At 40.5% G+C, this 25,276-nt stretch overlaps 1 protein-coding gene and 1 long non-coding RNA gene across 3 annotated transcripts in view; both read left to right on the forward strand.

Annotated features, from left to right (window-relative positions):
- LOC106577627 (phospholipid-transporting ATPase ABCA1) overlaps nucleotides 1–25,276 on the forward strand; it is a 230,701-nt gene that overhangs the window by 52,741 nt on the left and 152,684 nt on the right. Inside the window, exons 12-15 of one of the 2 annotated variants that reach the window (XM_014155904.2) lie at nucleotides 7,572–7,769; nucleotides 14,685–14,890; nucleotides 15,384–15,557; nucleotides 24,467–24,689. In XM_014155904.2, coding sequence (XP_014011379.2) covers nucleotides 7,572–7,769; nucleotides 14,685–14,890; nucleotides 15,384–15,557; nucleotides 24,467–24,689 — 801 coding nt within the window. The remainder of the gene's footprint in view (nucleotides 1–7,571; nucleotides 7,770–14,684; nucleotides 14,891–15,383; nucleotides 15,558–24,466; nucleotides 24,690–25,276) is intronic. The other variant, XM_014155905.2, reaches the window with a different exon arrangement.
- On the forward strand, nucleotides 15,564–17,950 carry LOC123728735 (uncharacterized). The gene is made up of 2 exons (XR_006760482.1): nucleotides 15,564–16,172; nucleotides 16,362–17,950. It is a non-coding gene; the product is annotated as an uncharacterized lncRNA (long non-coding RNA).

A 25,276-nucleotide genomic window follows, 5' to 3' on the forward strand; every position in this document is an offset into this window, starting at 1 on the left:
AAAAGAGCTTTAATGTCAATATACATCTGTGGAGGCTCCTCAGAGGAAGAAGGGGAGGACCATCCTCCTCAGTGAATTTCATATTTTTTTTAAGTAGTGAAACATTAAAAATCGATCCTTTTTAGATAAGACTATACTAAATATATTCACGTCACCAAATAATTGGTTTAACCACTGTTTTGCAATGAAGGTCTACAGTAGTCTCAACAGCACTCTGTAGGGTAGCACCATGGTGTAGCCGGAGGACAGCTAGTTTCCATCCTCCTCTGGGTACATTGACTTACAAAATACAATACAAAACCAAGGACGCTCGTGGTTCTCACCCCCTTCCATAGACTTACACAGTAATTATGAGGACATCCTCCACCCTACCAGAGCTCTTGCAGCATGAACTGACATGTTGTCCACCCAATCAAAGGATCAGAGAATTAATCTAATACTGAAAGCATAAGCTACAGCTTGCTAGTATTCCAGTGCATAACATGTGAGTACTTAACTAGCGAATGTTTAGCCTACTCAAACACCGGGCTCAAACAGAGAGGGATGCTATGTTAGCTAGCTGGCTATGGCTATCAAACACTGGAACTCTTCCAAGTCAAGGTAAGCTTTTGGTTTCATTAATTTATTGCAACCGATGCCCGCCAGTGTAACTGCTAAACTGCTTGCTGACTGTATTACATGATTGTAGCGGATTAACTAACACGTTAGTTCTAGTAGCTACGTTGACTATGACGTTAGCTAATATGGTGACAACAATGTAGGCTGTGTTTAGCGGTTATAATATGAAGGATTGGCTTGGAAAGTTTTTTTTCACCTGGTCACAGGCAGCTGATGTGTTGTGCACTGAAGTCCACAAGCAAAGGGAAAAGGTGAGAGGAGGAGAGTGTGTAGATGCAAAAAATAATTATTCAATGATCAAAGGGATCAAGTTTGTATGTGGTTGCTATGAAATTGAACAGTGTTTACGTGTGATCAGGGGTGAATTCATTCCGCCGATTCTATTGAAATCTGTTCCTTAAACGGAAGCGAATGGACCAAAATGGGGATAAACATACCTGAATTTAACCAATAAAAACTCTTGTTTTCAACTGTTGGACTAATGATTACACTCTAGATCAGCTAGATGCAGGCATGTGTGCAAGGCGGTTTTGAATGTGTCAATGTCTGTTACCTTGATGACTCAAATTTATCTCGACCTGTGCACCTACGTTGTAAACTTCCATTCATAAGCTAGGTCCTAGCAACTTCATGATAGGTATAGGGAAAATGTGAGTATCATGTTGTAGCCTAGACCTATCGATGTTACATTGATCTGCCTGAATGGAATATGAATGGCAGTCATCCAATATGCTGTAGTAAAAATAAGGCCATGCTCATAAAAAAAATGATCGTCCTCCCTCATCTTAAAACTTCTTCAGGATCGGTGGGTCCCCTGCAGGATGTTGAGCTAACGTAGGTTAATGCAATTAGCATGAGGTTGTAAGTGACAAGAACATTTCCCAGGACATAGACATATCTGATATTGTCAGAAAGCTTCAATTCTTATTAATCTAACTGCACTGTTCAATTTACAGTAGCTATTACAGTGAAATAATACCATGCTATTGTTTGATATATATATATGGCCTTTCTCTTGCATTTCAAAGATGGTGGCACAAAAAAATACAAAAGACGGTTGGTTTTCTCTTTGTATTATCTTCTACCAGATCTAATATGTTATATTCTCCTACATTCCTTTCACATTTTCACAAACTTAAGTGTTTCCTTTCAAATGGTATCACGAATATGCATATCCTTGCTTCAGGGCCTGAGCTTCAAGCAGTTAGATTTGGGTATGTCATTTTAGGCGAAAATTGAAAAAAGTAGCGGATCCTTAAGAGGTTTCTAAACTGCACCAACCGCCACTGATATACAGTGTGTTCATAATGTATTCAGACCCCCTGACCTTTTCCACATTTTGTTACGTTACAGCCTTATTGTAAAATTGATTAAATTGTATTTGTACCCCATAATGACAAGCAAAACTGTTTTTTAGAAATGTTAGCAAATGTATATAAAAAAAAGGTTAATATCATGTTTACATAAGTATTCAAACCCTTTACTCAGTACTTTGTTGAAGCACCTTTGGCAGCGATTACAACCTCGAGTCTTCTTGAGTATGACGCTACAAGCGTTGCACACCTGTTTTTGGGGAGTTTCTCCCATTCTTCTCTGCAGATCCTCTCAAGCTCTGTCAGGTTGTATGGGAAGCGTCGCAGCACAGCTTTTTTCAGGTCTCTCCAGAGATTCTTGATCGGGTTCAAGTCTGGGCTCTGGCTGGGCCACTCAAGGACATTCAGAGACTTGTCCCAAAGACACTCCTGTGTTGTCGTGGCTGTGTGCTTAGGGTCATTGTCCTGTTGGAAGGTGAACCTTCACTCCAGTCTGAGGTCCTGAGTGCTCTGGAGCATGTTATTATCAAAGATCTCCCTGTACTTTGCTCCATTTATCTTTCCCTCGATCCTGACTAGTCTCCGAGTCCCTCCAGCTGTAAAACATTCCCACAGCATGATGCGGCCACCACCATGCTTCACCGTAGGGATGGTGCCAGGTTTCCTCCAGACGTGACACTTGGCATTCAGGCCAAAGCAAACTCCAAGCAGGCTGTTATGTGCCTTTTATTGAAGAGTGGCTTCCGTCTGGCCACTGTACCATAAAGGCCTGATTGGTGAAGTGCTGCAGAGATGGTTGTCCTTCTGGAAGGTTCTCCAATCTCCACAGAGGAACTCTGGAGCTCTGTCAGAGTGACCATCCGGCTCTTTGTTACCTCGCTCACCAAGGCCCTTCTCCCCCGATTGTTCATTTTGGCTGGGAGGCCAGCTCTTGGAAGAGTCTTGGTGGTTCCGAACTTCTTCCATTTAAGAATGATGAATACCACTGTGTTCTTGGGGACCTTCAATGCTGCAGAATTTGTTTTGTACACTTCTCCAGATCTGTTGCCTCAACACAATCCTGTCTCGGAGCTCTACGGACAATTCATTTGACCTCATGGCTTTGTTTTAGCTCTGACAAACGCTGTCAACTGTGGGACGTTATATAGAGAGGTGTTTGCCTTTCCAAATCATGTCCAATAAATTGAATTTGCCACAGGTGGACACCAAACAAGTTGTAGAAACATCTTAAGGATGATCAATATAAACAGGATGCACATGAACTCAATTTCGATTCTTATGGAAAAGGATCTGAATACTTTCCATTTTTTTTATTTGCAAAACAATCAATATTTGCAAAACAAACCTGTTTTCCCTTTGTCATTATGGGGTATTGTGTGCAGATTGATGAGGATTATTGTCACGGGTGTTGTTGTGTAGAGATGACCAAGGCGCAGCGGGTTGCGTGCTCATCATTATAATTTATTAAGTAAATGTGAACACGGGAAAAACAATAAACAAAAGAACGACAGAAGACAGTTTAACCTGGTTATACTTACAACAGCAGTGCTAAAGACAACTACCTATATATAGGACTCTCAATCAGAGGAAAATAGAAACACCTGCCTCCAATTGAGAGTCCACACCCAAACCTAAACATAGAAAAACTAAACTAGACAGAACGTAGAAAATACAACCTAGAACATACCCAACACCCAGAACTAATAAATCACACACCCTAAACACAACCAACCACCCCGAACCAACCAAAACAAATACCCTCTGCCACGTCCTGACCAAACTACAATACAAATAATACCTAAACTGGTCAGGACGTGACAATTATATATATATATATTTTAATCCATTTTAGAATAAGGCTGTAATGTAACAAAATGTGGAAAAAGGGAAGGGGTCTGAATCCTTTCCAAATGCACTATACATCAGTCGGAATTTTGAATGACATACACAAGCCATTCCACTAGGGATATTTACCAACCTTTATCTCTCAAAAGTAGAGTCCTACACTTCCTCCCACCAGAATATATATAACATTTTTAACACATTCAGCTGAAAATGGCACGTTCGTTTGTAGAAACGGACCAAGGCACAGCGTGAGTAGCGTCCCACATAATTTATTAACAAAATACAAAAACAATAAAGAATAAACAAAACGTGACAACAATGCAACTACACATAAACACAATATCCCATAACCCACAAGTGGAAAACATGCTACTTAAGTATCATCCCCAATTAGAGACAACGATTACCAGCTGCCTCTAATTGGGAATCATACACAATCACCAACATAGAAAAACAAACCTAGAACCCCACATATAAATAATAAACTAGACTAACCCCCCAGTTACGCCCTGACCTACTCTACCATAGAAAATAAAAGCTTTCTATGGTCAGGACGTGACAGAAAAATATAGCTACATATCAGGTTTATCGATATGGAAAAAAATAAAGTAATTATGGGTAAGTGCTGGATAATTTTCACCCCGGCAGTCAGGGAAGGGGATTAGCTTGGAATGAAGAGATGGAGAGCTCACACACCTTTCCTTTCCCTTCCCAGAAACCCCCTCTCTCTCCTTCCCCTTCCCTTGAAGCAGACATTACTCCCGTGTCACCTGAAATGAGCTTATGGGCAGCTAGGGAAGAGCGTAGCCGAGCACTCCATGTAGCCAGGTTATTCATTACCCCAGCCCTAACCTTTACACAAATGGACCCTGCAATTCTCCTTTGTCTTCATTTTCTCCCTCCGAGCAGCAGGCATCAGAACTGGTAGTTCCATGGTGTCATCTTCTCCAGAGGTCTCTCAAGGTTTTAGCAACTTTCTACATTGATGGCGGCAATTACAGCACAGTTGAGTTATCAGCCGAGCTGAAGAGAGAAATCTCTTAAATCCCAAATAAACCCCTAGCCCCCACTGATGGGATCTAGGAGGATTGGATAGGCATAAGCAATATGGTGACAATTCCACCTCATAGACATAGATAGACAACTGCTGTGACCAAAAGCCATTTTAGCATGGGCAGTGCTATTGAGGACTTGCATCATTTTGAAGGCAGGTTTACGTTTATTGTCATGAATCTTGTCCTGGAGACAGAGCTGAGCGATTTCCGCTAATGGGCCAGCTGCAAGGTGAAAATTGTCTACATTGTAAAAAGTAATTTAATTTCAGGTTAGGTATTAGGGTTAGCAGTGTGGGTAAGTTTAATGTTAGGGTTAGGTTTAAAATCAGATTTTACGACTTTGTGGCTGTGCCATCTAGTGCTCACTCTGCAGAGCTGCCTCCAGGGTAAGATTAATGACAATAAATGCCAACCGGCATGTTGAAGTAGTCAACTGGGTGTGACTCCCTATGGGTTAAGGAAGGATCACTTAATTCCATCCAGGTTATCAGGATGGATCAGCCAAAGAATTATACTCGTGAGCAAACATTCCACAACTGCAAGTTGTCTTTATACCTGTTCAAACAAGACAGTATGCACCCTTTCAGTTTGTTAACCAACTCATAGAAGTTGTAAAATAAGAAAATGGACTACTTAAAAATGGATATGGTCTTTATGGCGCTACCCGTGCGCTCACAGATGCCTTAGTGGAACAGATACAAAGAAGAGTCCTCTAACTAGCTCTATGTTCCACCTTGACTATCAGAGGGCAAGATGGATTTACTACCATTTTCCCTATACCCATTCAATCCTCTCAGATCTATGCTAGTGCATAGGGGAGAGGGGATAGCTCTGATTTTATGGAATGGCTTGAAGGACCCAGAAATCAGTATTCTCAAACACTACTCTGTTAAAAAGAATTACTAGTGTTGCCAACAGGTAATCGTATGGGTTTACATCTGTTCATATAGCCTTCTATTACAGTAAAAGGGGCAGCAGGGTAGCCTAGTGGTTAGAGCGTTGGGCTAGTAACCTAAAGGTTGCAAGTTCAAATCCCCGAGCTGACAAGGTACAAATCTGTCGTTCTGCCCCTGAACAAGGCAGTTAACCCACTGTTCCTAGGCCGTCATTGAAGAATTTGTTATTAACTGATTTGCCTAGTTAAATAAAGATAAAAATACATTTAAAAAGGTTGGTTGCCATTTACTCGATGCCAAACCAGTGACCATCTAGGAAAATGTCAAGCAGGAATTATTATTAGAATGACCCTATGTTGGAAAATGGTAAGAGGGCTGGTTTGAGTTTTCATTGCCGTCGGGAGCCGACCATTTCCATCCTTTTAAAAGGCCAGGGGAAATGTGGGGAAAACAGGGGGACATGTATTGGTTTGCTCGGAGACCTCATGTCGGATAATGTAATTTGACACTTGGACGCCGGGGTTAAACGGCATATCTGCAACAATCCGTCCCAAATGCCACTGAACGTTAGTAGTAGTACAACATATAGACCATGTTTAGCCACAGACACATTGGCAATGTATAATCAATAGAATTTCAGTGACCCTTTACAAATATTCTTAACTCTAAAGTAAAAACGGCATATTGTTTACAATATATTTCTGTATGTACATCTTGAAACTAAATTAATTATTCCACCCTTACTATCACAGATATATGGTTAAACCTCATGTTTTTAATGGGCAGGAGCAGCATAGACGTTTGACACTTTGACCTCATGTTAAACATTCCAGTGTTTACTTACAAACGCCACTGAACACATTGGTCAGAATATGTTTGAGGCAGAAAGAGACAGAGAGAGAGAGAGAGAGAGACAGAGAATTTCAGCCTGTTTTGCCACACTACATTATCAGCAGACCATGTTCAGTTATGCAATACAACACCACTATTATCGTGTTATTACACGGTTGCAATTTCATGGTTGCGAGCATACTGTATGCACCCTACAGATCACACTGAGGGGAGCAGTCCCAGACAGATGGAAATTGTACATCCCAAATGGCACCCTATCCTCTTTATAGTGCACTACTTTTGATCTGGGCCCATAGGGATCAGGTCAAAAGTAGTGCACTATATAAGGAATAGGGTGCCATTTGGGATGCAAGTAATGTATTTTCACCAAACCTGTACCAGGGAACGTACAGAACCTGAGTAGGAAGCTATTATGTAAGGATCCCATTGTTCTACACTACAGGGATGGGTGGCCATTCATTTTTGAAACTGCACACATACTGTAGGGAGGCTGTAACAGCAACAACATTTGCATTTAGATTAGCATATCTCTTCCTTAACTCTTTGAGTGCCGAGTGAAATCATGGAATGAGGCTTAAGCCGAGCTGACAGTTAAGACACCTGGTGCTTATCACACTGGGGTGAGGGCTGGGGAAGGAGGAAGGAGACAGTCACAGGAAGCACACAGTGTGTGTATGTGTGTGTGGGAATGTACACTTGTTTGTGCACATGCCTGAGTGTGTCTGCATATGTGCCTGCGACTCTACATGTGTGAATGTGCATGGTCATGAAAACGGTGGGTGTAAATTCCCAAGCCTGCAATACAACAGTGCCATCTAGCTTAATGTTTCTAATTAATTCTCTCACAGAGGAAAAACTAGGTCCTAAGGATCTGCAGTGCTGCAGGTCTCCAATTAGCTTCCATTGCATTCATTTCTCAGTGCATTGATTGTTTTATAATCTGATGAGTGTAAATTACCCACACAACCCCTTTTCTCTGCTTTTCAAATCAGGCCTTTCTAGATAACCCGGTGTTTGCAGCCGCACTCAGCCACGGGCTCAAAGGCACAAGATGGACGGAAGAACTGCTCGCCAACTTCCTGTACAACAGGCCCCCCGAGGACCGCCCTGCGGGCATGCCGCCGAATGACTGGCGCGACGTGTTCAACGCCACCAGCCAAATCCTGGACCTCCTGAAGAAGTTCATTGGGGTTTGTTAATTCTGTCTCTTCACATTGGCAAATGTTATTTGATACTTTTTCCCCCCCCTTTACAAAATACACTGACATTTTGGAGTGTGTTTATGTATCCTCCCACTGGGCACAGACAGTCAATACAACATTTATTCCACATTGGGTCAATGTAATTCCATTGAAATGAGGTGGAAACAACGTTGATTCAACCATTGTGTGCCCAGTTGTCTAGCTCTAATACATGAGTAAAAACGTTCAACATCGTGTGTGCGTTCACAAATATAATAGTTAAATTCTTCACCCCCAACAGCACAAGCTGTCGTTTGATTGGGTGAATACAAAGCTAGACTGCCAATTGCTACTGTATATACAAAGGTCCATATCAATTGACAACTTTGACAACATTCCGAAAATGCCTAACTGTACTGCTGTGGTAATATAATGGATTGTTATAAGCCTCCACGGACACACATTTCAGCTAACATAACAACACAAGACACAGCGCTATCTTTACACATACTGTTGTGACATGCAGACAGTTGGGTGAACATTGACGTATTGATCCGTTTGGTGGTTTGCAGCGATACACTACTTTCCCTGCCGCTATGTAGCCACACGTGTAGACTACAGACATTTTATCATCCCCCTCAATGCTAATACCTGGGAGATGACATCTAAGCCTCCTGGGGTTTAACCACATGGGGCAAAAGAATTCCAAAAGTAATGCAATCCATTTTCGTTCCTGATGTAATTCCATATCTCAAAATGGACGCCGGGATGATGTTTACTCGTCAATCATTTACCTTTTCCTTGTCGCATAGGCTCAACGCATGCTGAGCGTGGACAGGGGGGAGAAAATGTGAAATGTGCTCTCTGTCTCTCTCTTTCTCTCTCCCTACCTCTTTCCCCCCGCACTCCTATGTTTGCTCTCTCTGTCTCTCCCTCTCCCCCTGCTCTCTCACATTCGCTCTCTTTCTCTCCCCCTCTCTCTACACTTCCCCCTCTTTCCCCGCTCTTTTATTTTTGCTCTCTCTCTCTTTTCCATTTGAATTTCTCTCAAGGTATAAAAAATGTAATCAGTATATTAATCAAAGGCTCATGTAGTCAATACATGTCAAGTTGAGGAAGCATGGCAACATTTAACTATAAATCAACATTTCTGGTCTTTCAGGTCCTTCAAACTCAAGAAGACATATGACTAGTAATACAACATTGATTCTTTATACTTTTTGAAAATGAAATGTCAAATTGGTTGGACTCATTACATCCACAGAATTTACTAATACAATATTAATTTTATTAATACACAAATTGTAGCTAATCATTGACCAGAGCATACGTTTGGTTGTGAAAGATGTTGACTGCCTACATAAGCTATTTCCTGAAGTGGTCCATAGATAGATTAACTGAAGTGAGTAGAAACACTTGATTTGTACTCTGTTATCATCTATAATGCAGACGGCTAGTCCTCCCCAGCAAATATGCTGGCACATGGCTAAAAACATATCATTATCATATACAATATATAAATATACACTGAGTGTACAAAACATTGTGAACACCTGCTCTTTCCATGAAATACCGTGCCTTCTAAAAGTATTCATACCCCTTAACTTAGTCCACATTTGGTTGTGTTACAGTATGAATTCAAAATTGATTAAATCAATTGTTTTATCACCCATTTACAAACAATATTCGTAATGACGAAATGAAAAAATATGTTTTTAGAAAATGTTTCAAGTTTATTGAAAATGAAATACAGACATATCTAATTTACACAAGTCTTCACACCCCTGAGTCAATATATGTTAGAATCACCTTTGGCAGCGATTACAGCTGTGAGTCTTTCTGGGTAAGTCTCTAAGATCTTTGCACACCTGGATTGTGCAATATTTGCCCATTATTCTTTTTAAAATGCTTCAAGCTCTGTCAAGTTGATTGTTGATCATTGCTAGACAGACATAAATTGCCATAGATTTTCAAGACGATTTAAGTTAAAACTCTAACCAGGCCATTCAGGAACATTCAATGTCGTCTTGGTAAGCTACTCTCCCAGTGTTTGTTGGAAAGCAGACTGAACCAGTTTTTCCTCTAGGATTTTGCCTGTGCTGATAGTTGTATTCCTTAAATGTTTTCCCTAAAAAGCTCCCTAGTCCTTGACAATGACAAGGATACCCATAACATGAAGCAGCAACCACCATGCTTGAAAATATGAAGAGTGGTACTCAGTGTTGTGTTGTGGTGGATTTGTCCCAAACATAACGCTTTGTATTCAGGACCAAAAGTTCCTTTCTTTGACACATTTTTGGAGTATTACTTAAGAGCATTGTTGCAAACAGGATGCATGTTTTGGAATATTTTTATTCTGTACAGGCTTCCTTCTTTTCACTCTGTCATTTAGGTTAGTATTGTGGAGTAACTACAATGTAATTGATCCATCCTCAGTTTTCTCCTATCACAGCCATTAAACTCAGTAACTGTTTTAAAGTCACCATTTGCCTCATGGTGAAATCCCTGAGCAGTTTCCTTCCTCTCCGGTAACTGAGTTAGGAAGTACGCTTGTATCTTTGTAGTGACTGGGTGTATTGATACACCATCCAAAGTACAATGAATAACTTCACCATGCTCAAAAAGATATTCAATTTCTGCTTTTTTTTTTACCCATCTACCAATAGGTGCCTTTATTTGCAAGGCATTGGAAAACCTCCCTCGTCTTTGAGGTTGGATCTCTTTTTGAAATTCTCAGCTCGACTGAGGGACCCTACAGATAATTGTGTGTGTGGGGTACAGAGTTGGGGTAGTCATTCAAAAATCATGTTAACCACTATTATTCAACACGGAATGAGTTAGTGAAACTTATTATGCGATTTGTTAAGCACATTCTTACTCATGAACTTATATAAGCTTGCCTTATCAAAGGGGTTGAATAGTTATTGATTCAAGACAGCTCGGCTTTACATATTTTATGAATAAAAAAAAAATCTAATAAATAAATTCCACTTTGACATTATAGAGTATTGTGTTTAGATCAGTAACACAAAATCTAAATGTAATCAATTTTAGATTCAGTCTGAAAAAGCAAAGGGGTGTGAATAGTTTTTGATAGCATTGTAGAATTTACCATGTGAATCCAGGTGAAAGTTGTGATTCCTTATGGATTTCACCTGTTAAATCCACTTCAATCAGTGTAGATGAAGGGAAGGAGACTGGTTAAATAAATAGTTTTTAAGCCTTGAGACATGGATTGTGTATGTGTTCCATTCAGAGGGTGAATGGACAAGAAAAAATACTTAAGTGCCTTTGAACCGGGTTTGGTAGTGCGTGCCAGGAGCACCGGTTTGAGTCAAGAACTGCAACGCTCAACAGTTTCCCGTGTGTATCAAGAATGTTCCATCATCCCAAGGACATCCAGACAACTTGACACAACTGTGGGAAGCATTGGAGTCAACATGGTCCAGCATCATTGTGGAACGCTTTTGACACCTTGTAGAGTCCATGCCCCGACGAATTGAGGCTGTTCTGAGGGCAAAAGGGGGGCATGCAACTCAAGGTGTCCTTAATGTTTTGTACAGTCAGTCCATGCTAATGTCCTCCCGCAGCTATCATCTATCAGCGTACCCTCTACAACCATGACATCACTGTGTCTGCTACTACAGTGTTGCCTCGCACCCAAATAGCAACCTGTTACATTTATGGTGCAGTTCTTTTGACCAGGGCCCATAGGGCTCTTATCCAAAGTAGTGCACTATTTAGGGAATAGGGTGCCATTTCTGAGTCTAATAAAGGGCAGCGAGAGATTGGAGGTGGCACCCTGTCACATTGTCAGTAGGTTAGTTCCTCAACCGTGAAAGTCCGATCATTGCTATCCAACTGCTTAGACTTAGCACCACCATATCCAGTGGTTGGGGAAAAGCACGACATGTTTGACATAGGGCCAATTTGCTCTAGATGCTGATTTTGGATCAGATTCACATTTTCCCAACTAATGGTTGAAGTTAGGATTGGGGGAGGAAGATGCTGACCCTAGATATGGACCTAGCGTAAACTTCACCCCGGAGCTAGTTGGGTTAGGGTTTATCGAGGACAAAAGTGTACTTACTATGACTGTGATAGAGTATGTGGTTGTCTCACCTAGCAATCTTACGATTAATGCAATAACTGTAAGTTATTAAATGTAATAGGATTTTGATGGGTTGACTTAGAGCAGTGGGCTTGTGCTGAGTGGCTGCTTAGCCTGCTTCCTCAATGGATCACTACAGATTACAAGTGTAGATCCAAACTCTTAAGAGGACAAACTTTTTAATGCAGTTGACGTTTGACTCGGCAGCGTTCTTGTCGTAAGTCGTCACGGAGATTATGAACTAAGTGGGATATCGAAGAGTCTGTCAGGTCTCAATTGAAACATCAACTTGATAAGCACACATACACAGTCCATGTCACAATTGTCTCTAAGCTTAATATGTTTTCTTTAACCTGCCTCCTCCCCTTCATCTCCACTGATTTGAAGTGGATTTAACAAGTGACATCAATAAGGGATCACAGCTTTCACCTGGTCAGTCTGTGTCATGGAAAGAGTGGATGTTCTTAATGTTTTGTAAACTCCGTTTATATGACAATGAAACACATGTATTTGTTTAAGAGATGCTGCCACATGGTTGGTCGTACAGTATATAAACAGTCTCATAGTTAATACATTGCAGGTAAGATGACACAATATATAATCCTACCTAATGCATTGCGAGTAAACCAATGCATTAAAGCCCTTTCCTGCAGTCAAATGACCTAGTGGCCTCATGGGTGGAATAAACATATATATTTTTTAAATGCTGGAAATCCGGTGTTTCTATGTAAAATAGTTTTGTTATATTTCCGTCTTCTGTGATGTATATAAAGTGTAGTATTGGGATGGAAACTCAAAATGGAATACATTTCAACTCTATATCTGACATGGTACAGGTGTCTTCTTCTTTGTAAGCCCATAACCATGTGTGTGAGATGTATACTTCTGTTTCAAAGTAGATTTGTTTAAGACTACCAAGAAACACTCTGTGTGACCCTGATTTAGCCCACTGCAGCAAAAGGCGAAACAAACCTGACATTTCCCTACATACAGGGGAGGCACAAACTGCCCAATAATCAAATAATGTCATGTACTGCATAACGTACAGCCAACAATGTGACATGCTGAATTTGGACACTCAATAACAACATAGGCAATTATATGCTGTCTGTGAAAATAGTAAAGGACCTTCTTTACTGAGAGAAAGTAACATAACAAGCCTGTGTGGTAGAGGTATGTGTGGACAGCTGTCAAGCCAGACTCACTCCCCAGATGGCTAGCTCATTACAGTCCATTGGAAACAAGGATAAAGCGAGTACCAGCCAGCTACCAAATCTGTATCTCAGTATGCCTCAGCCATACTCCATAACATATCCCTTGGCAGCTCTGCATCATTTGTAACTCCGCTGTTGTCCAGTCTATTGTTTTCAGTGTCAGTACCAAAACATATTTGTTCTACTGCACCATTCCTCAGGCATGTCTTATGTTGTGGTTACTGTTCATCGCTTCTTTTTGGATCGTGGTATTGCAGAAATGCGATTTTCCCTTTTTATTTTATTATTGTCTTTTAGTGAGGAGCATTAATACAAATATGGTACGATTAAGCAATTAGGCCTGAGGGGGTGTGGTATATGGCCAATATACCACAGCTAAGGGCTGTTCATAAGCACGACTCAACGCGGAGTGCCTGGATACAGCTCTTTGCTATATTGGCCATATACTGTACCACAAACCCCCGAGGTGCCTTATTGCTATTATAAACTGGTTACCAACATAATTAGAGCAGTAAAAATACGTGTTTTGTCATACTCGTGGCATACAGTCTGATATACCACTGCTGTCAGCCAATAAGCATTCAGGGCTCGACCATCCAGTTTCTAATCATGTGTACATGTCTAAAATCTTACTGTCGGTACAGGAGAAAAAGGTTGTGTATGATATTGCAGAAGACCTAACATGAGTTCGTATGCCCTGTGCACTGAGGCACAAACTTGATTTGCACGCTCAACTCAGGTTTAAGTCGAGTTACAAATCATGTAATTTCAAACATTGTGTACAACAATCTACCAAAGTTACTCTGATGTTGACTATTGTCGCTATGATACATAATCGGGAGTTGAAATGAGTTGAGTGTTGATTGAAGGACATTTAGATTAGATAGGTAAGATGACTTTATTAGTCACATGCACAGGGTGGCAGATGTAATCGCAGGGTACGGTGAAATACTTGTGCTTCTAGCTCCAACAGGGCAGGTCAAATGTGGCCGGTGACTCTTTGCTTCTTGAAAGCCCAATATCTTGAAGACTTGACTGCTGACATGCAAAACATTTTGGGACTGTATCAATAGCGGACTAATGGAAAAAAATACCAAAAGATAGTTTGAGTGAAGTTTTCCTTTAAGATTAGTTTCTGAAGGTAATGGGACTCTGTTGAGTTCAGTAGTGCAACTACATATTACAAAAATTATATGATTCTACTCTTTCAACCATGCAAATAAGTTTAATCATGTCTTTCATGGGCAGTACAGTTGGCCTTGAAGTCTCCATCTTTCAGAGTTGTTGGAAAGATGGGAGATGCGGCGAGTGGGCGTAATGGTTTTGGACATGTTCTTTCTGTGTAATATCTATGAAACACCCAGGGCTGGAATTGGTTGGCAACGGGTGGGAACTTTTAAAGGAATGGGGTTCCCAAAGTGACATTTTCAGTAAGATTTGTATCCTGAGATGAATGCATACCTAAAGCACTCTCCAGCGCTCTCTTTTCTCATCTTATATTAAAGTAATGATCTTGTTTAAGACACCTAGCAGTTTGTAAAGAATTAAGTAAACTTATTTTCTCTCTTTCTTGGTGTAACTTGTCTTTCAATGTTACAGTGCCTGGACCTGGATAAGTTTGAGGCTGTTGACAGTGAGGGACATCTCGTGGCTAGAGCCTTGGAGCTTCTAGAAAACGATACATACTGGGCTGGTATAGTTTTCGAAGAACTCGACCCTGCCGCCAGCCACCCCCCTCCTTACGTCAAGTACAAGATCCGCTTGGACATCGATGAGGGGGAGAGTACCCGTAAGATTAAAGAAAGGTAGGCACAGTACACAGACTCTCCGCTGTCAGCCTGTTCTGTTTTAGTGCTAACGAGAAAACATTTGGCGACAGGGCCCGTATTCATAGTGTCTCAGAGGAGTGCTGATCCAGGATCAGGTCTCCCCGTCCATGTAATGTTATTCAAAATGACCTAAAAGGTGCAAAATATCCTAGATCAGCACTCCTACTGTGAGACACTTTATGAATACAAGCCGTGGTGTTGCTTAGCCTTTTTGTTTTTTACCAGACAATTGAAGTATCTAAAGCAAATAGACATTTTCTTGCATATTTCTCTGCTATATCTCAGATGATTAATAGTAAGCATTCGGTGCCAATAAATGGATGATTCCATGTCACTCATGGGATAAATGTCATTACAAAAAATGTATATATTTTGGTGTAACATATAGCGGTTTCATCCATGATGTTTTCAGCCGCGGCTGTCTCTTAAACACTGACAGTCATGTGACGTGTGTCCTTTCAATTTAAAGGGGATGGTCTCCCGGGGCCCGTGACTCCGTCAACAACCTGCGCTATATATGGGGAGGCTTCGCCTATCTGCAGGACATGATGGACCACGGCATTATACGGTTGCACACGAACAAATCACAGCCACTCGGCGTGTTTGCCCAGCAAATGCCGTATCCCTGCTACGTGGACGACGTGTGAGTACAAAAGCTTTTATCTGTCTGGCCCATGATTAGAGAGGGAAGAAGGCATTACCACAATAAAAATCTACTCACTCTGGGACTTGCCACTCACCGCCACCACAGGCTTGAGTAATGGCAGTTACTAAGGCCTCACAAATGTCCCTGTGGAAATGTTTTTTTGAAGCTACAGTGCATCTCTTCTTTTGTCTTTCATCGTTGGCTACTGCTGTCTGGTACAGCCACAACTTAGGAAAACATAGAGGAGAGAATTGTTAGTATTGCAATTCTAACATGAACATTTGAGGTCCGTCAGGAGTTTTGAATTATGAATTTTGGCTGAGCTGAGGAAAAACAAACGTGTGGCAAGACGGAGAGACAACAAGACAGAGCAGAAGAAGTCTGAGCTATTGATTTACTCAAACCACAGGCCTCCCAGGTCTTGAACATTATATACCCGAGCCAGTTTTCCCAAAAGCATCTTAAGGCTAAGTTCCTCGTTAGACTCTTCATCAGAGCATCATTGAATCTTTAGAGATGTGTTTCCCTAAACCATTGTTACTAAAGTTGCAGTTGAAAAGGTTTGTTATTTAACGATTGCATCAGACCACTCGTAGAACAGGTACTGTAATTGTGTCGAATTAGACGCCTCACAAGTCCTCAACTGGCAGCTTCATTAAATAGTACCCGCAAAACACCAGTCTCAACGTCATCAGTGAAAAGGCGAGTCCGGGATGCTGGCCTTCTAGGTAGAGTTCCTCTGTCCAGTGTCTGTGTTCTTTTGCAGGTATTTAATGAAGCTGCCAGTTGAGGACTTGTGAGGTGTCTGTTTCTCAAACTAGACACACAATGTTCTTGTCCTGTTGCTCAGTTGTGCACCGGGGACACACACTCATCTTTCTATTCTGGTTAGAGCCAGTTTGCGCTGTTCTGTGAAGGGAGTTGTCCACAGCGTTGTATGAGATCTTCAGTTTCTTGGCAATTTCTCGCATGGAATAGCCTTCATTTATCAGAGCAATAATAGACTGATGAGTTTCAGAAGAAGGTATTTTTTCTGGCCATTTTGAGCCTGTAATCGAACCCACAAATGCTGATGCTCCAGATAATCAACTAGTCCAAGGAAGGCCATTTGTATTGCTACTTTAATCAGAACAAAAGTTTATAGCTGTGCTAACATAATTGCAAAAGGGTTTTCTAATGATCAATTAGCCTTTTAAAATGATAAACTTGGATTAGCTAGCACAACGTGCCATTGGAACACAGAGGTGATGGTTGCTGATAATGGGCCTCTGTGCACCTATGTATATATTCCATAAAAAATCAGCCGTTCCCAGCTACAATAGTCATTTACAACATTAACAATGTCTACACTGTATTTCTGATCAATTTGGTGTTATTTTAATGGACAAAAAAATAGCTTTTCTTTCAAAAACAAGGACATTTCTAAGTGACCCCTAACTTTTGAACGGTAGTGTACCTACGGTATATATTTCAATGATATTGAAATACATTTCTTATTCAGTCAATTGAGGAAAGATGTATGGTTAAAACACTCGTAAGCTTAAGTTCCATCGCTATCGGGAAACAGGGCCCTGAATGCTTGATGTACCTTTTGAATTATTCAGGCTACATTCTTATAGTCCCTCCCTTTCATTCAATATTATTTTTCCTCCTCGAGAAAGTACCCAATTCCCTTATGAAGCCACTGACAAAGTCCATCATATAGAGATTGATAGGGACCATTCTATTCTGTGTAAATCAGGCATTCATTAGTGTTGCTGTTTTATGTCACAATACATACAGTATCTGTATTTCGAGACAGAGAATGCACTACTGTGCTCAGTCTTAGGCAGCTAAGGTTTCCTTAGAGGAAATTACTCCCGTCTACATGGATTGATCATGTAGCTCAATGACGTCATCGGGGGACAGATAATTACAAAGGAGATCTAAGTCCACTTGTACAACAAAGTACACTGAGTGTACAAAACATTAAGAACACCTTCTTAATATTGAGTTGCACCCTGCCCTTTTGCCTTCAGAACAGCCACAGTTCATCGGGGCTTGGACTCTACAAGGTGTCTTAAGCATTCCACATGGTGTCACGCGCTGACCGTAGAGAGCCTTTTTATTTCTCTATTTGGTTAGGTCAGGGTGTGATTTGGGTGGGCATTCTAGATGATGTATATCTATGTTTTGTATTTCTATGTTGGCCTGATATGGTTCCCAATCAGAGGCAGCTGTCTTGCGTTGTCTCTGATTGGGGATCATATTTAGGCAGCCTTTTCCCACTGGGGTTTTGTGGGATCTTGTTTTTGCATTGCGCTGTATTTAGCCCTGCAGAACGTTACGCTCGGTTTTTGTATTTTGTTGGTTTTGTTGGTGTTCATAAAATAAAGTAAGATGTACGCTTACCACGCTGCACCTTGGTCTCATTCTTACGACCAACGTGACACATGGATGCTGGCCCATGTTCACTCCAATGCTTCCCACAGTTGTGTCAAGTTGGCTGGATGTCCTTTGGGTGTTGGACCATTCTTGATACATACGGGAAACTGTTGAACGTGAAAAACCCAGCAGCGTTGCAGTTCTTGACACAAACCGGTGCTCCTGGCACCTACTACCATACGTTCAAAAGGCACTTCAATCTTTTGTCTTGTCCATTCACCCTCTGAATTACACAGATACACAATTCCATGTCTCAATTGTCTCAAGGCTTATAAATCCTTCTTTACTGATATCCTCCCCTTCATATACACTGATTGAAGAGGATTTAACAATTGACATCAATAAGGGATCATAGCTTTCACCTGGATTCACCTGGTCAGTCTGTCATGGAAGGAGTTCCTAATGTTTTGGACATTCAGTCCCAAGTGACACCCTATTCCCTATAGTGCACTAAATAGTGACTAGGGTGCAAAGCAGACGCAATGTTTCAGGACACAGATATTTCCCGCATTAGAAATGCTGGTGGCATTGATTAGAGCACATATATTTCTAATACTTTATCTGTGCTTTATCGAGCTTTCCCAATTCAATGTAACCCCTGGAATAGTCCAAAGTGTGAATCCCACCCATCTGGCACTCCAGGTAGGCCCAATCAAGCTCAAAATGTTCATGCCAAATACTATTTGAACCCAGGTCTGGTTAGAAATGTGTTATTTTTAATGATGGTAAGTTACTCCATATGGTTGCCTTGGAAACATATGGTTAAAGACAACATCAGTGCTAGTCAGACAGAAAGCACATTGGCAGAGTCAGTAATGTCTTTATTGATTTGTCATCAACATCTGGACTAGCAATTGAATCTCCATGAAAAACGTCTCTCTTTAGCCGATAATCAGCTTGATTGGTAGCACAGACCACATAACATTCTGTTGAATCTTCAAAAAGGACCTTGATCGAATATAGGGCCTACTAGGCTTATACTATGAACAAGGTATTACACAACCAACATAGAAAATTGATTAGCTGTTTGCAAAAATCGAATCTATCTGAATACTTGGAAATGAAGGTAAAAAAAAATGCATAACAGGCATAACAGCGTTGTTACCTGTGGTGCCTTTATGACAGTCGTTACTTGCTGAATATCAAACTGATTGCAGTCCACTTTTATGGTTTCTGAGTATTAGCTCGTTTCAACAAACACATATATTACAGAGGTGGTTTGGTAAGCCACACTTGTGTGAGGACTAATCTTGACCGAGACCTGAAGATCTAATACCTTGGTTTTTAGCTCAGAGGGCTAACACAATCTCATAGCGAAGACCTGGGTTCAAATCCCAGTTGGTCACATAGACACTATGGTGACACACAACAGTAAACTCAGTTGGCTTTATCCCGTGATGACTGCTGGTGAGAGGGTGAAAGATCATCTTGCATATCCATTGTGGTTTGCTGTAGGCCTGTATTTTTAAGAGTGGTCCCCTCACCCTCATTCATGGCACAATGGAAACCATCCATTTTATGTTAATTATTTGCCAGCGAATGTTGCAAACGAGCTCAAATGAGACAATCAAAGTGTTATTTCCTAATGCTGCCCTCCTGCCTGGGTTCCCTCTCTGTGAAACAAAGGAATAATAACCACTGAAGATGAATGGGGGCTATAAAGCACCACAAAACCCTTGGTCCCTCCGCCATTTACTCTTTCCCCTGCCTAGACATTTGGGGGTTTCCCGTAAATTATTAACACTTGAAAACCGTTATTTAGTTCATAAATAATTGAGAGTGGGATTGCAGAAAAAAAGGAAGATGCAGGGAAGCATGAGAGAAAGGACCTTTTGGGGTGATTATTGTGATCTCAAAATGTGTCGCTGCTGCTGCAGCCAAAAGTGGGAGGAAGAGCATTGTGCATTCAGATGTTCCTGTTTTTAACCTGCTGTAACCATTTTTCAGTTTAGAAAAGACCAAAATGTCTAATCTGACTTTAAAATGCAATTTCAAAACCAGAGAATTCTCAGTACTTTTACACAACTTATTATCAATTGAAAGGATGTGCACTTTAACTGTGCGAAGCAAATCAAATATATGGATTAAGGTCCAAAATTACATACACTTGACACAGTAATGTAAAGTGCTTTATTAAAGCTTTAGTCCATGTAATGCCCTTGTTTGAGTTGATAACAACACACTTTCACTTTACCTGCATATTTTAGATGCTGATAGCATCCCAAAGGTGATTTTATGAACAGTACTTGCAATATTGATTTGATTTATCATGCTTTGTTCCATTTTCCATATTATAGAGGAATGAGCCTTGCACTTTCCTTTAAACATTGAGCTATGCATTTCAATCATTGCAGCTCTTTCTCAGGGATACTCTTAATCAGAAGAGTACATTCCGATTGGACACACATGGACACTTCCTTTCAACGTGGACAATTGAGTAATATTTGATTGACACGTTGATCAATGAGATCAGATTATTCAACCACTCAAAAACGTGAGATTGGTATCACTACACTAAAAGCACAACCAACATGATTAAATAATCCCGTGGTTAAAGTTTCGCCCTCCAAACAACCGTTTACATTCATGAATTTTTGCAAATCCAATGTATTTTACATTTAGATTCCACGTCACAAAACTGCACATTAATGAATTATGCTGAAACAGTGTTGATTCAACTATTTTTTCCCCAGTGGGTTTTCTTTCCCTCCATTGTTCCTATAATATATTATTAGACAGGGGTTGACCTACAGTATTGACCCAGTGGCTTTCATGGAACAAAGACCCATAGATACCACTGTGTTTCCAGCAGGTTTACCCTCTCTCCTTCCTCACTGTATTTCTCTCCCACTCCAGTACCTATATACAGTACAAAGTCAACTGCTACAGATCGGTTGGCTCTTCGACGAGAGCCGACCCTTTTTGCATTTTCAAACCGTATTAGCTCCATGTTTTTGTCACATTCCCACACCAACCATTGAAATTGGTTTACAGCATAGGTATATGAGTATTGTGACTCCACTATCCAGCAGTGTTACTTTGCAAACGTGAAAAAGGATGTATTATCTGCAAATACGAGAGACAAATTTACATCAATGATACTGCCCCTTTGTGCCCATATGCACAACAATAAAGACACCATATTGACTTTCAAACAGTAGATACTTTTGAGAATCACCACTTCTGCAAAGATTAATGTTTGTAGCGGCAGTCAAAATGATCTCTAAAACATACCAACCAACTAACCCTTGGATGATTCCCTCCCCCCCTTTCAGTGGCAAGAGCACATTTAACATAATTACACTATTCTCTGGGGTTTCTCTGCTCCCCATATCACTTGATTTACTAAGAACCCCAAGTCTCCCAAGTCTCCTAAATTTAAGTCACGGCGGCGATGTAACTCGAGCCCTGTAACATGCACCCAGTAGAGGACTTATATTATTTAAGCATCCTCAAATCGATCAGCAATGTATTATTCAGGAGCATCTGGTGGCAAGGTTGTCAGTGTCAAACGTGGTGTGCATGACTGATGTACTCTATAGTGACAAGTCGACAAGGAGTTAACGGTCGCAGGTTGGCAACCATTAAAGGGGCAATCTGGAATTTGGTTCATCAATGTTTTTTGAATCCCAGATTGCCCCTTTAAAGAGATATTGCAATATAATAAGGACTCTGTAATAAGGGGATTACTATTCAATCTGATGCAACTGTTAGCTGAGGCACGATCTTGTTTGTTTGTTTGTAAAAAAATAATTTAAATAGGCACATTTTACATACAGAAAATGACGTGATCTAATAAACAGACCGAGTAAGTAGAAAAAGCATAAATAAATAACAGAAAATAAAATTAACCAAAAATAAATAAAACTAAGACACAAAGTGGTCTAATCAGGGATCAGATTACAAAAGTTATTATGAAGACAGGGCTTCTTTAGATTTAACTAATTTAAAGGAAGTCTTGTACAATGTAACCTCATTCAAAAAGATTACACACAGAGGGGTCATTTTTAAGAAAGAACATTTGTGCGTGAAATATTTTGCCATAATAATTCAACATTTCTGTCCTCCATTAGGAAACAAAATCTGACATTATTATATTAAAGTGGCTATAATAAGATCATTTTTATGTACTCTAGTATTGAAATGCATCCCAAAAGGATTTAGAGTTGACATGTAAAGAAAAGATGTGATTAAAGTAAAAAAATAGATTGAAAAACACAACCACTGTTTTCTTTTTTTCCCTTTTTTTCTTTACTTTAAGCTCTTAAGCAGACCTGAGTTGACATTAGACATGTTATGTTATTTGAAATCCACACACACACACATTTCAAGTTCAACTTTTTTGACACTCCTATTCTGTTTCAGTTGCTCCTAGAAACTTGGTGGTGTTAACTTGAACCCTTCTTGTGGCTTACACTGCTTCCTGTGAAAGTGATACATCCCACGAGAGAACAGGAAGTGACCTCGAAGCCAGGTCGCTCCCATTCAAGCACTCGCATTACTGAATTTTCTCTGTCACAAGGGCTGTCTCTACATTGCGAAGTAGAGGACAAGGTACACCATTATTCCCCTCTGACTCCCTAATTGGTACTATTGAGAGACAGCGTTTGGTTGATGTCTTTCAAAGCTAGGCACAACTCCAAATTCTCTCCACAAATGGTTAGAAAAGTCTATTTTGTGGTGCTTGCATTCTGGCATATGGTAGGGAAGGGGGCAGGTGAGGGATTTATAAAAGGCACTTCTCATCTTATAAATGGACTATCCTAGCGGATCACGCCGTAATTTGCAATTAATATGATACATTGGCCCGTGATATCATATAAACTTTTATAGTGTTTTTAAAATCTCTGGATAGCCACTACCCATGTTTCTATGCTCACATATGCCTCTACTAACTCAGCTAGGTATGGAGAAAATCTTTAGGTGCTGGAGAGAGAAAAAACCTGTCTGCTACTGCTTTCCTCGTGAAAATTGTCCTTATTGTCAGGGGCGAATTACCAATTAAGGGAAGTAGGCTTTTGTCCCGGCCTGTTTTCAATTGGCCGAGTTTCAAAAGTCCCTTAACAAATCACTCGCCCAAAAGTTAGCCCGAGAAATTAGCCCAATGTAAATGCACTGGAAATGTACTTTCATTAAATCTTAATGTTTATTAGCTTGAAAGTGGGACACCGTTCTACCTATTACGGTATATAGAGTCCCTTTATCCTGCCTGCCCCACCGTGATAAACTGGTGCTTCGTTGGCATTCTAAGGATTGTATTTATGGTCGGTAAGCACAACTGATATGTGAAATCTTTACTTTGTCAAAGGCTCAATCCATTTGATATATCTTCTTCACTGTCTAATAGAGCATTGGCAGCACTTTATTATATTGGCGCCGTACAATATATTGACATGGCGTTATGAAACGTGTTTGAAGTTTATTGGGATGAATCTTATCCTGGGGGCAGAGCTGAGCGATTTCCACTAGATGGGCCAGATGCAAAGTCAAAATTGGCTATATATCGTAACAATCCAATGAAAACAAGAAATTAGCTTTTTGGTCATTTAAGGTTAGGGTTAGGCATTAGGGTTAGCAGTGTGGTTAAGGTTAGGGTTAAGGTAAGTGTTAGGTTTACAATCAGATTTTGAGACTTTGTGGCTGTGCCAGCTAGTGACTATCCTGCAGAGCTGCCTCCAGTACATGAGTCATCCCAATAAATACCACCAACCTGCTTTAATACTGTCTGATTCTATTGTAACATCATCAAATGATCCATCATGCTGAGTATGGCGGGTGGTTCTAGATGGTTAGATAGAGCTGATGCACAAGGTTTATGAAGGCTAGCTCAATGTAAAATCCCCTTATAATAGAGCTGAATCTATAAACGTATTGGACCCTTGATTAAAAACTCCCAGAGTGTGTCTATCTTAATGGATCATCCGTTGGGACGATGACATTTACTGCATCAACAGAACTTATTTTCTCTCTCGGTCTTCTAAGGGGCAAGGGTCCATTCAACGGATGAAAAATGAGGTGTTCAGACAAAGTGTTATCCTAAACTGTGTTGAATTTCTCAAAATGACTAGAGGCCATTTTAACAATAGAACAATGGTTGCCAAGGCTCCCTGTTCAGTACATTATCATGCTTAGCTATGATAGTACGACAGGATCAAAACAACGTGTGAAAGACTATATTAGTCCATTAAACTAAGTGCTGATTCTGAACTCAAGATACACATTGATTTGAAGACAAGATTGATTTTGTTTTTGTTAGTTGTGCAACATGCCTCATTCAGCCCATCTCTTAAAACCTGATTGCGAGAGCTCTGTCTTTACATAAGGAGTGTGGTTTATACAACAGGTGATCAATAAATAATGCATTAACTCCCATCTCGCTGCATTACCTTCCCTTATCAAAACCTGGGCTTGTCGATATCACCGGCTTAGCTGTTTCGTGACCTCTGTGATTGCCTCCCTTGCCTTCCCTATGCACCCACCAGCTTCCTCGCGAGTATCGGAACCATGCTTCCCATGTACCTGGTGCTGGCCTTCATGTACACCGTCTGCATGATCATCAAGGGCCTCGTCCTGGAGAAGGAGCTCAGGCTCAAGGAGGTTCAGCGGGCCGTTGGAGTTCAGAACGGTGCCATTTGGTTCGCGTGGTTCACCGAGAACTTTGTCCTGCTCATGGTCCCATGCGCATTCATAAGTGTCATGGTTAAGGTCAGTACTGAGAATGATGACTAAATTCAAATAACAAAGCACAATATCACTTGGTTACTAAAATAAACTGATGTGGAGGAACAGATTCTACCGGTTGTTAGCTATCATTGACTGTCCTTGAGCTTGTAGAGCATATTGTTTCCTGATAGTCCTACTTAGTGTGCAAAGTAATACAGAAGAAGATTACCATGCAAGTTATAAAAACTTTACCTAATGAGTCAATTAAAACCCATCCTCGTTGGTGTAAATGCATTATAGGCACAGTGCCGTTTGAAGTGCTATATTGTTTAAAGAGAAGTAACAAGAAAACACTGTTTTATTTAAGAGAAGTATGTACATTAATCAGAGTAAGTGTCCATATCAGGACAGCGTGCAGGTGCACAATATTTTGTTATACAGGATCTAAAAGATATTTCATTTGTAAAGTGGTTGTGCCTTGTTCTTTGTTACTCTTGCTCCCGTTAATTCTGGGATAACTAAAGCCAATAATAATGTTTAAAAAACGAATCAGGCATGACCTATCTCAATTTCCACTGTGTCATGCTAATTGATTGAGCTTGGTACTAAAATCGTAATTTCCCTACATT

This window comes from Salmo salar, chromosome ssa18 (assembly GCF_905237065.1).
Source record: "Salmo salar chromosome ssa18, Ssal_v3.1, whole genome shotgun sequence".
Classification (NCBI taxonomy): domain Eukaryota; kingdom Metazoa; phylum Chordata; class Actinopteri; order Salmoniformes; family Salmonidae; genus Salmo; species Salmo salar.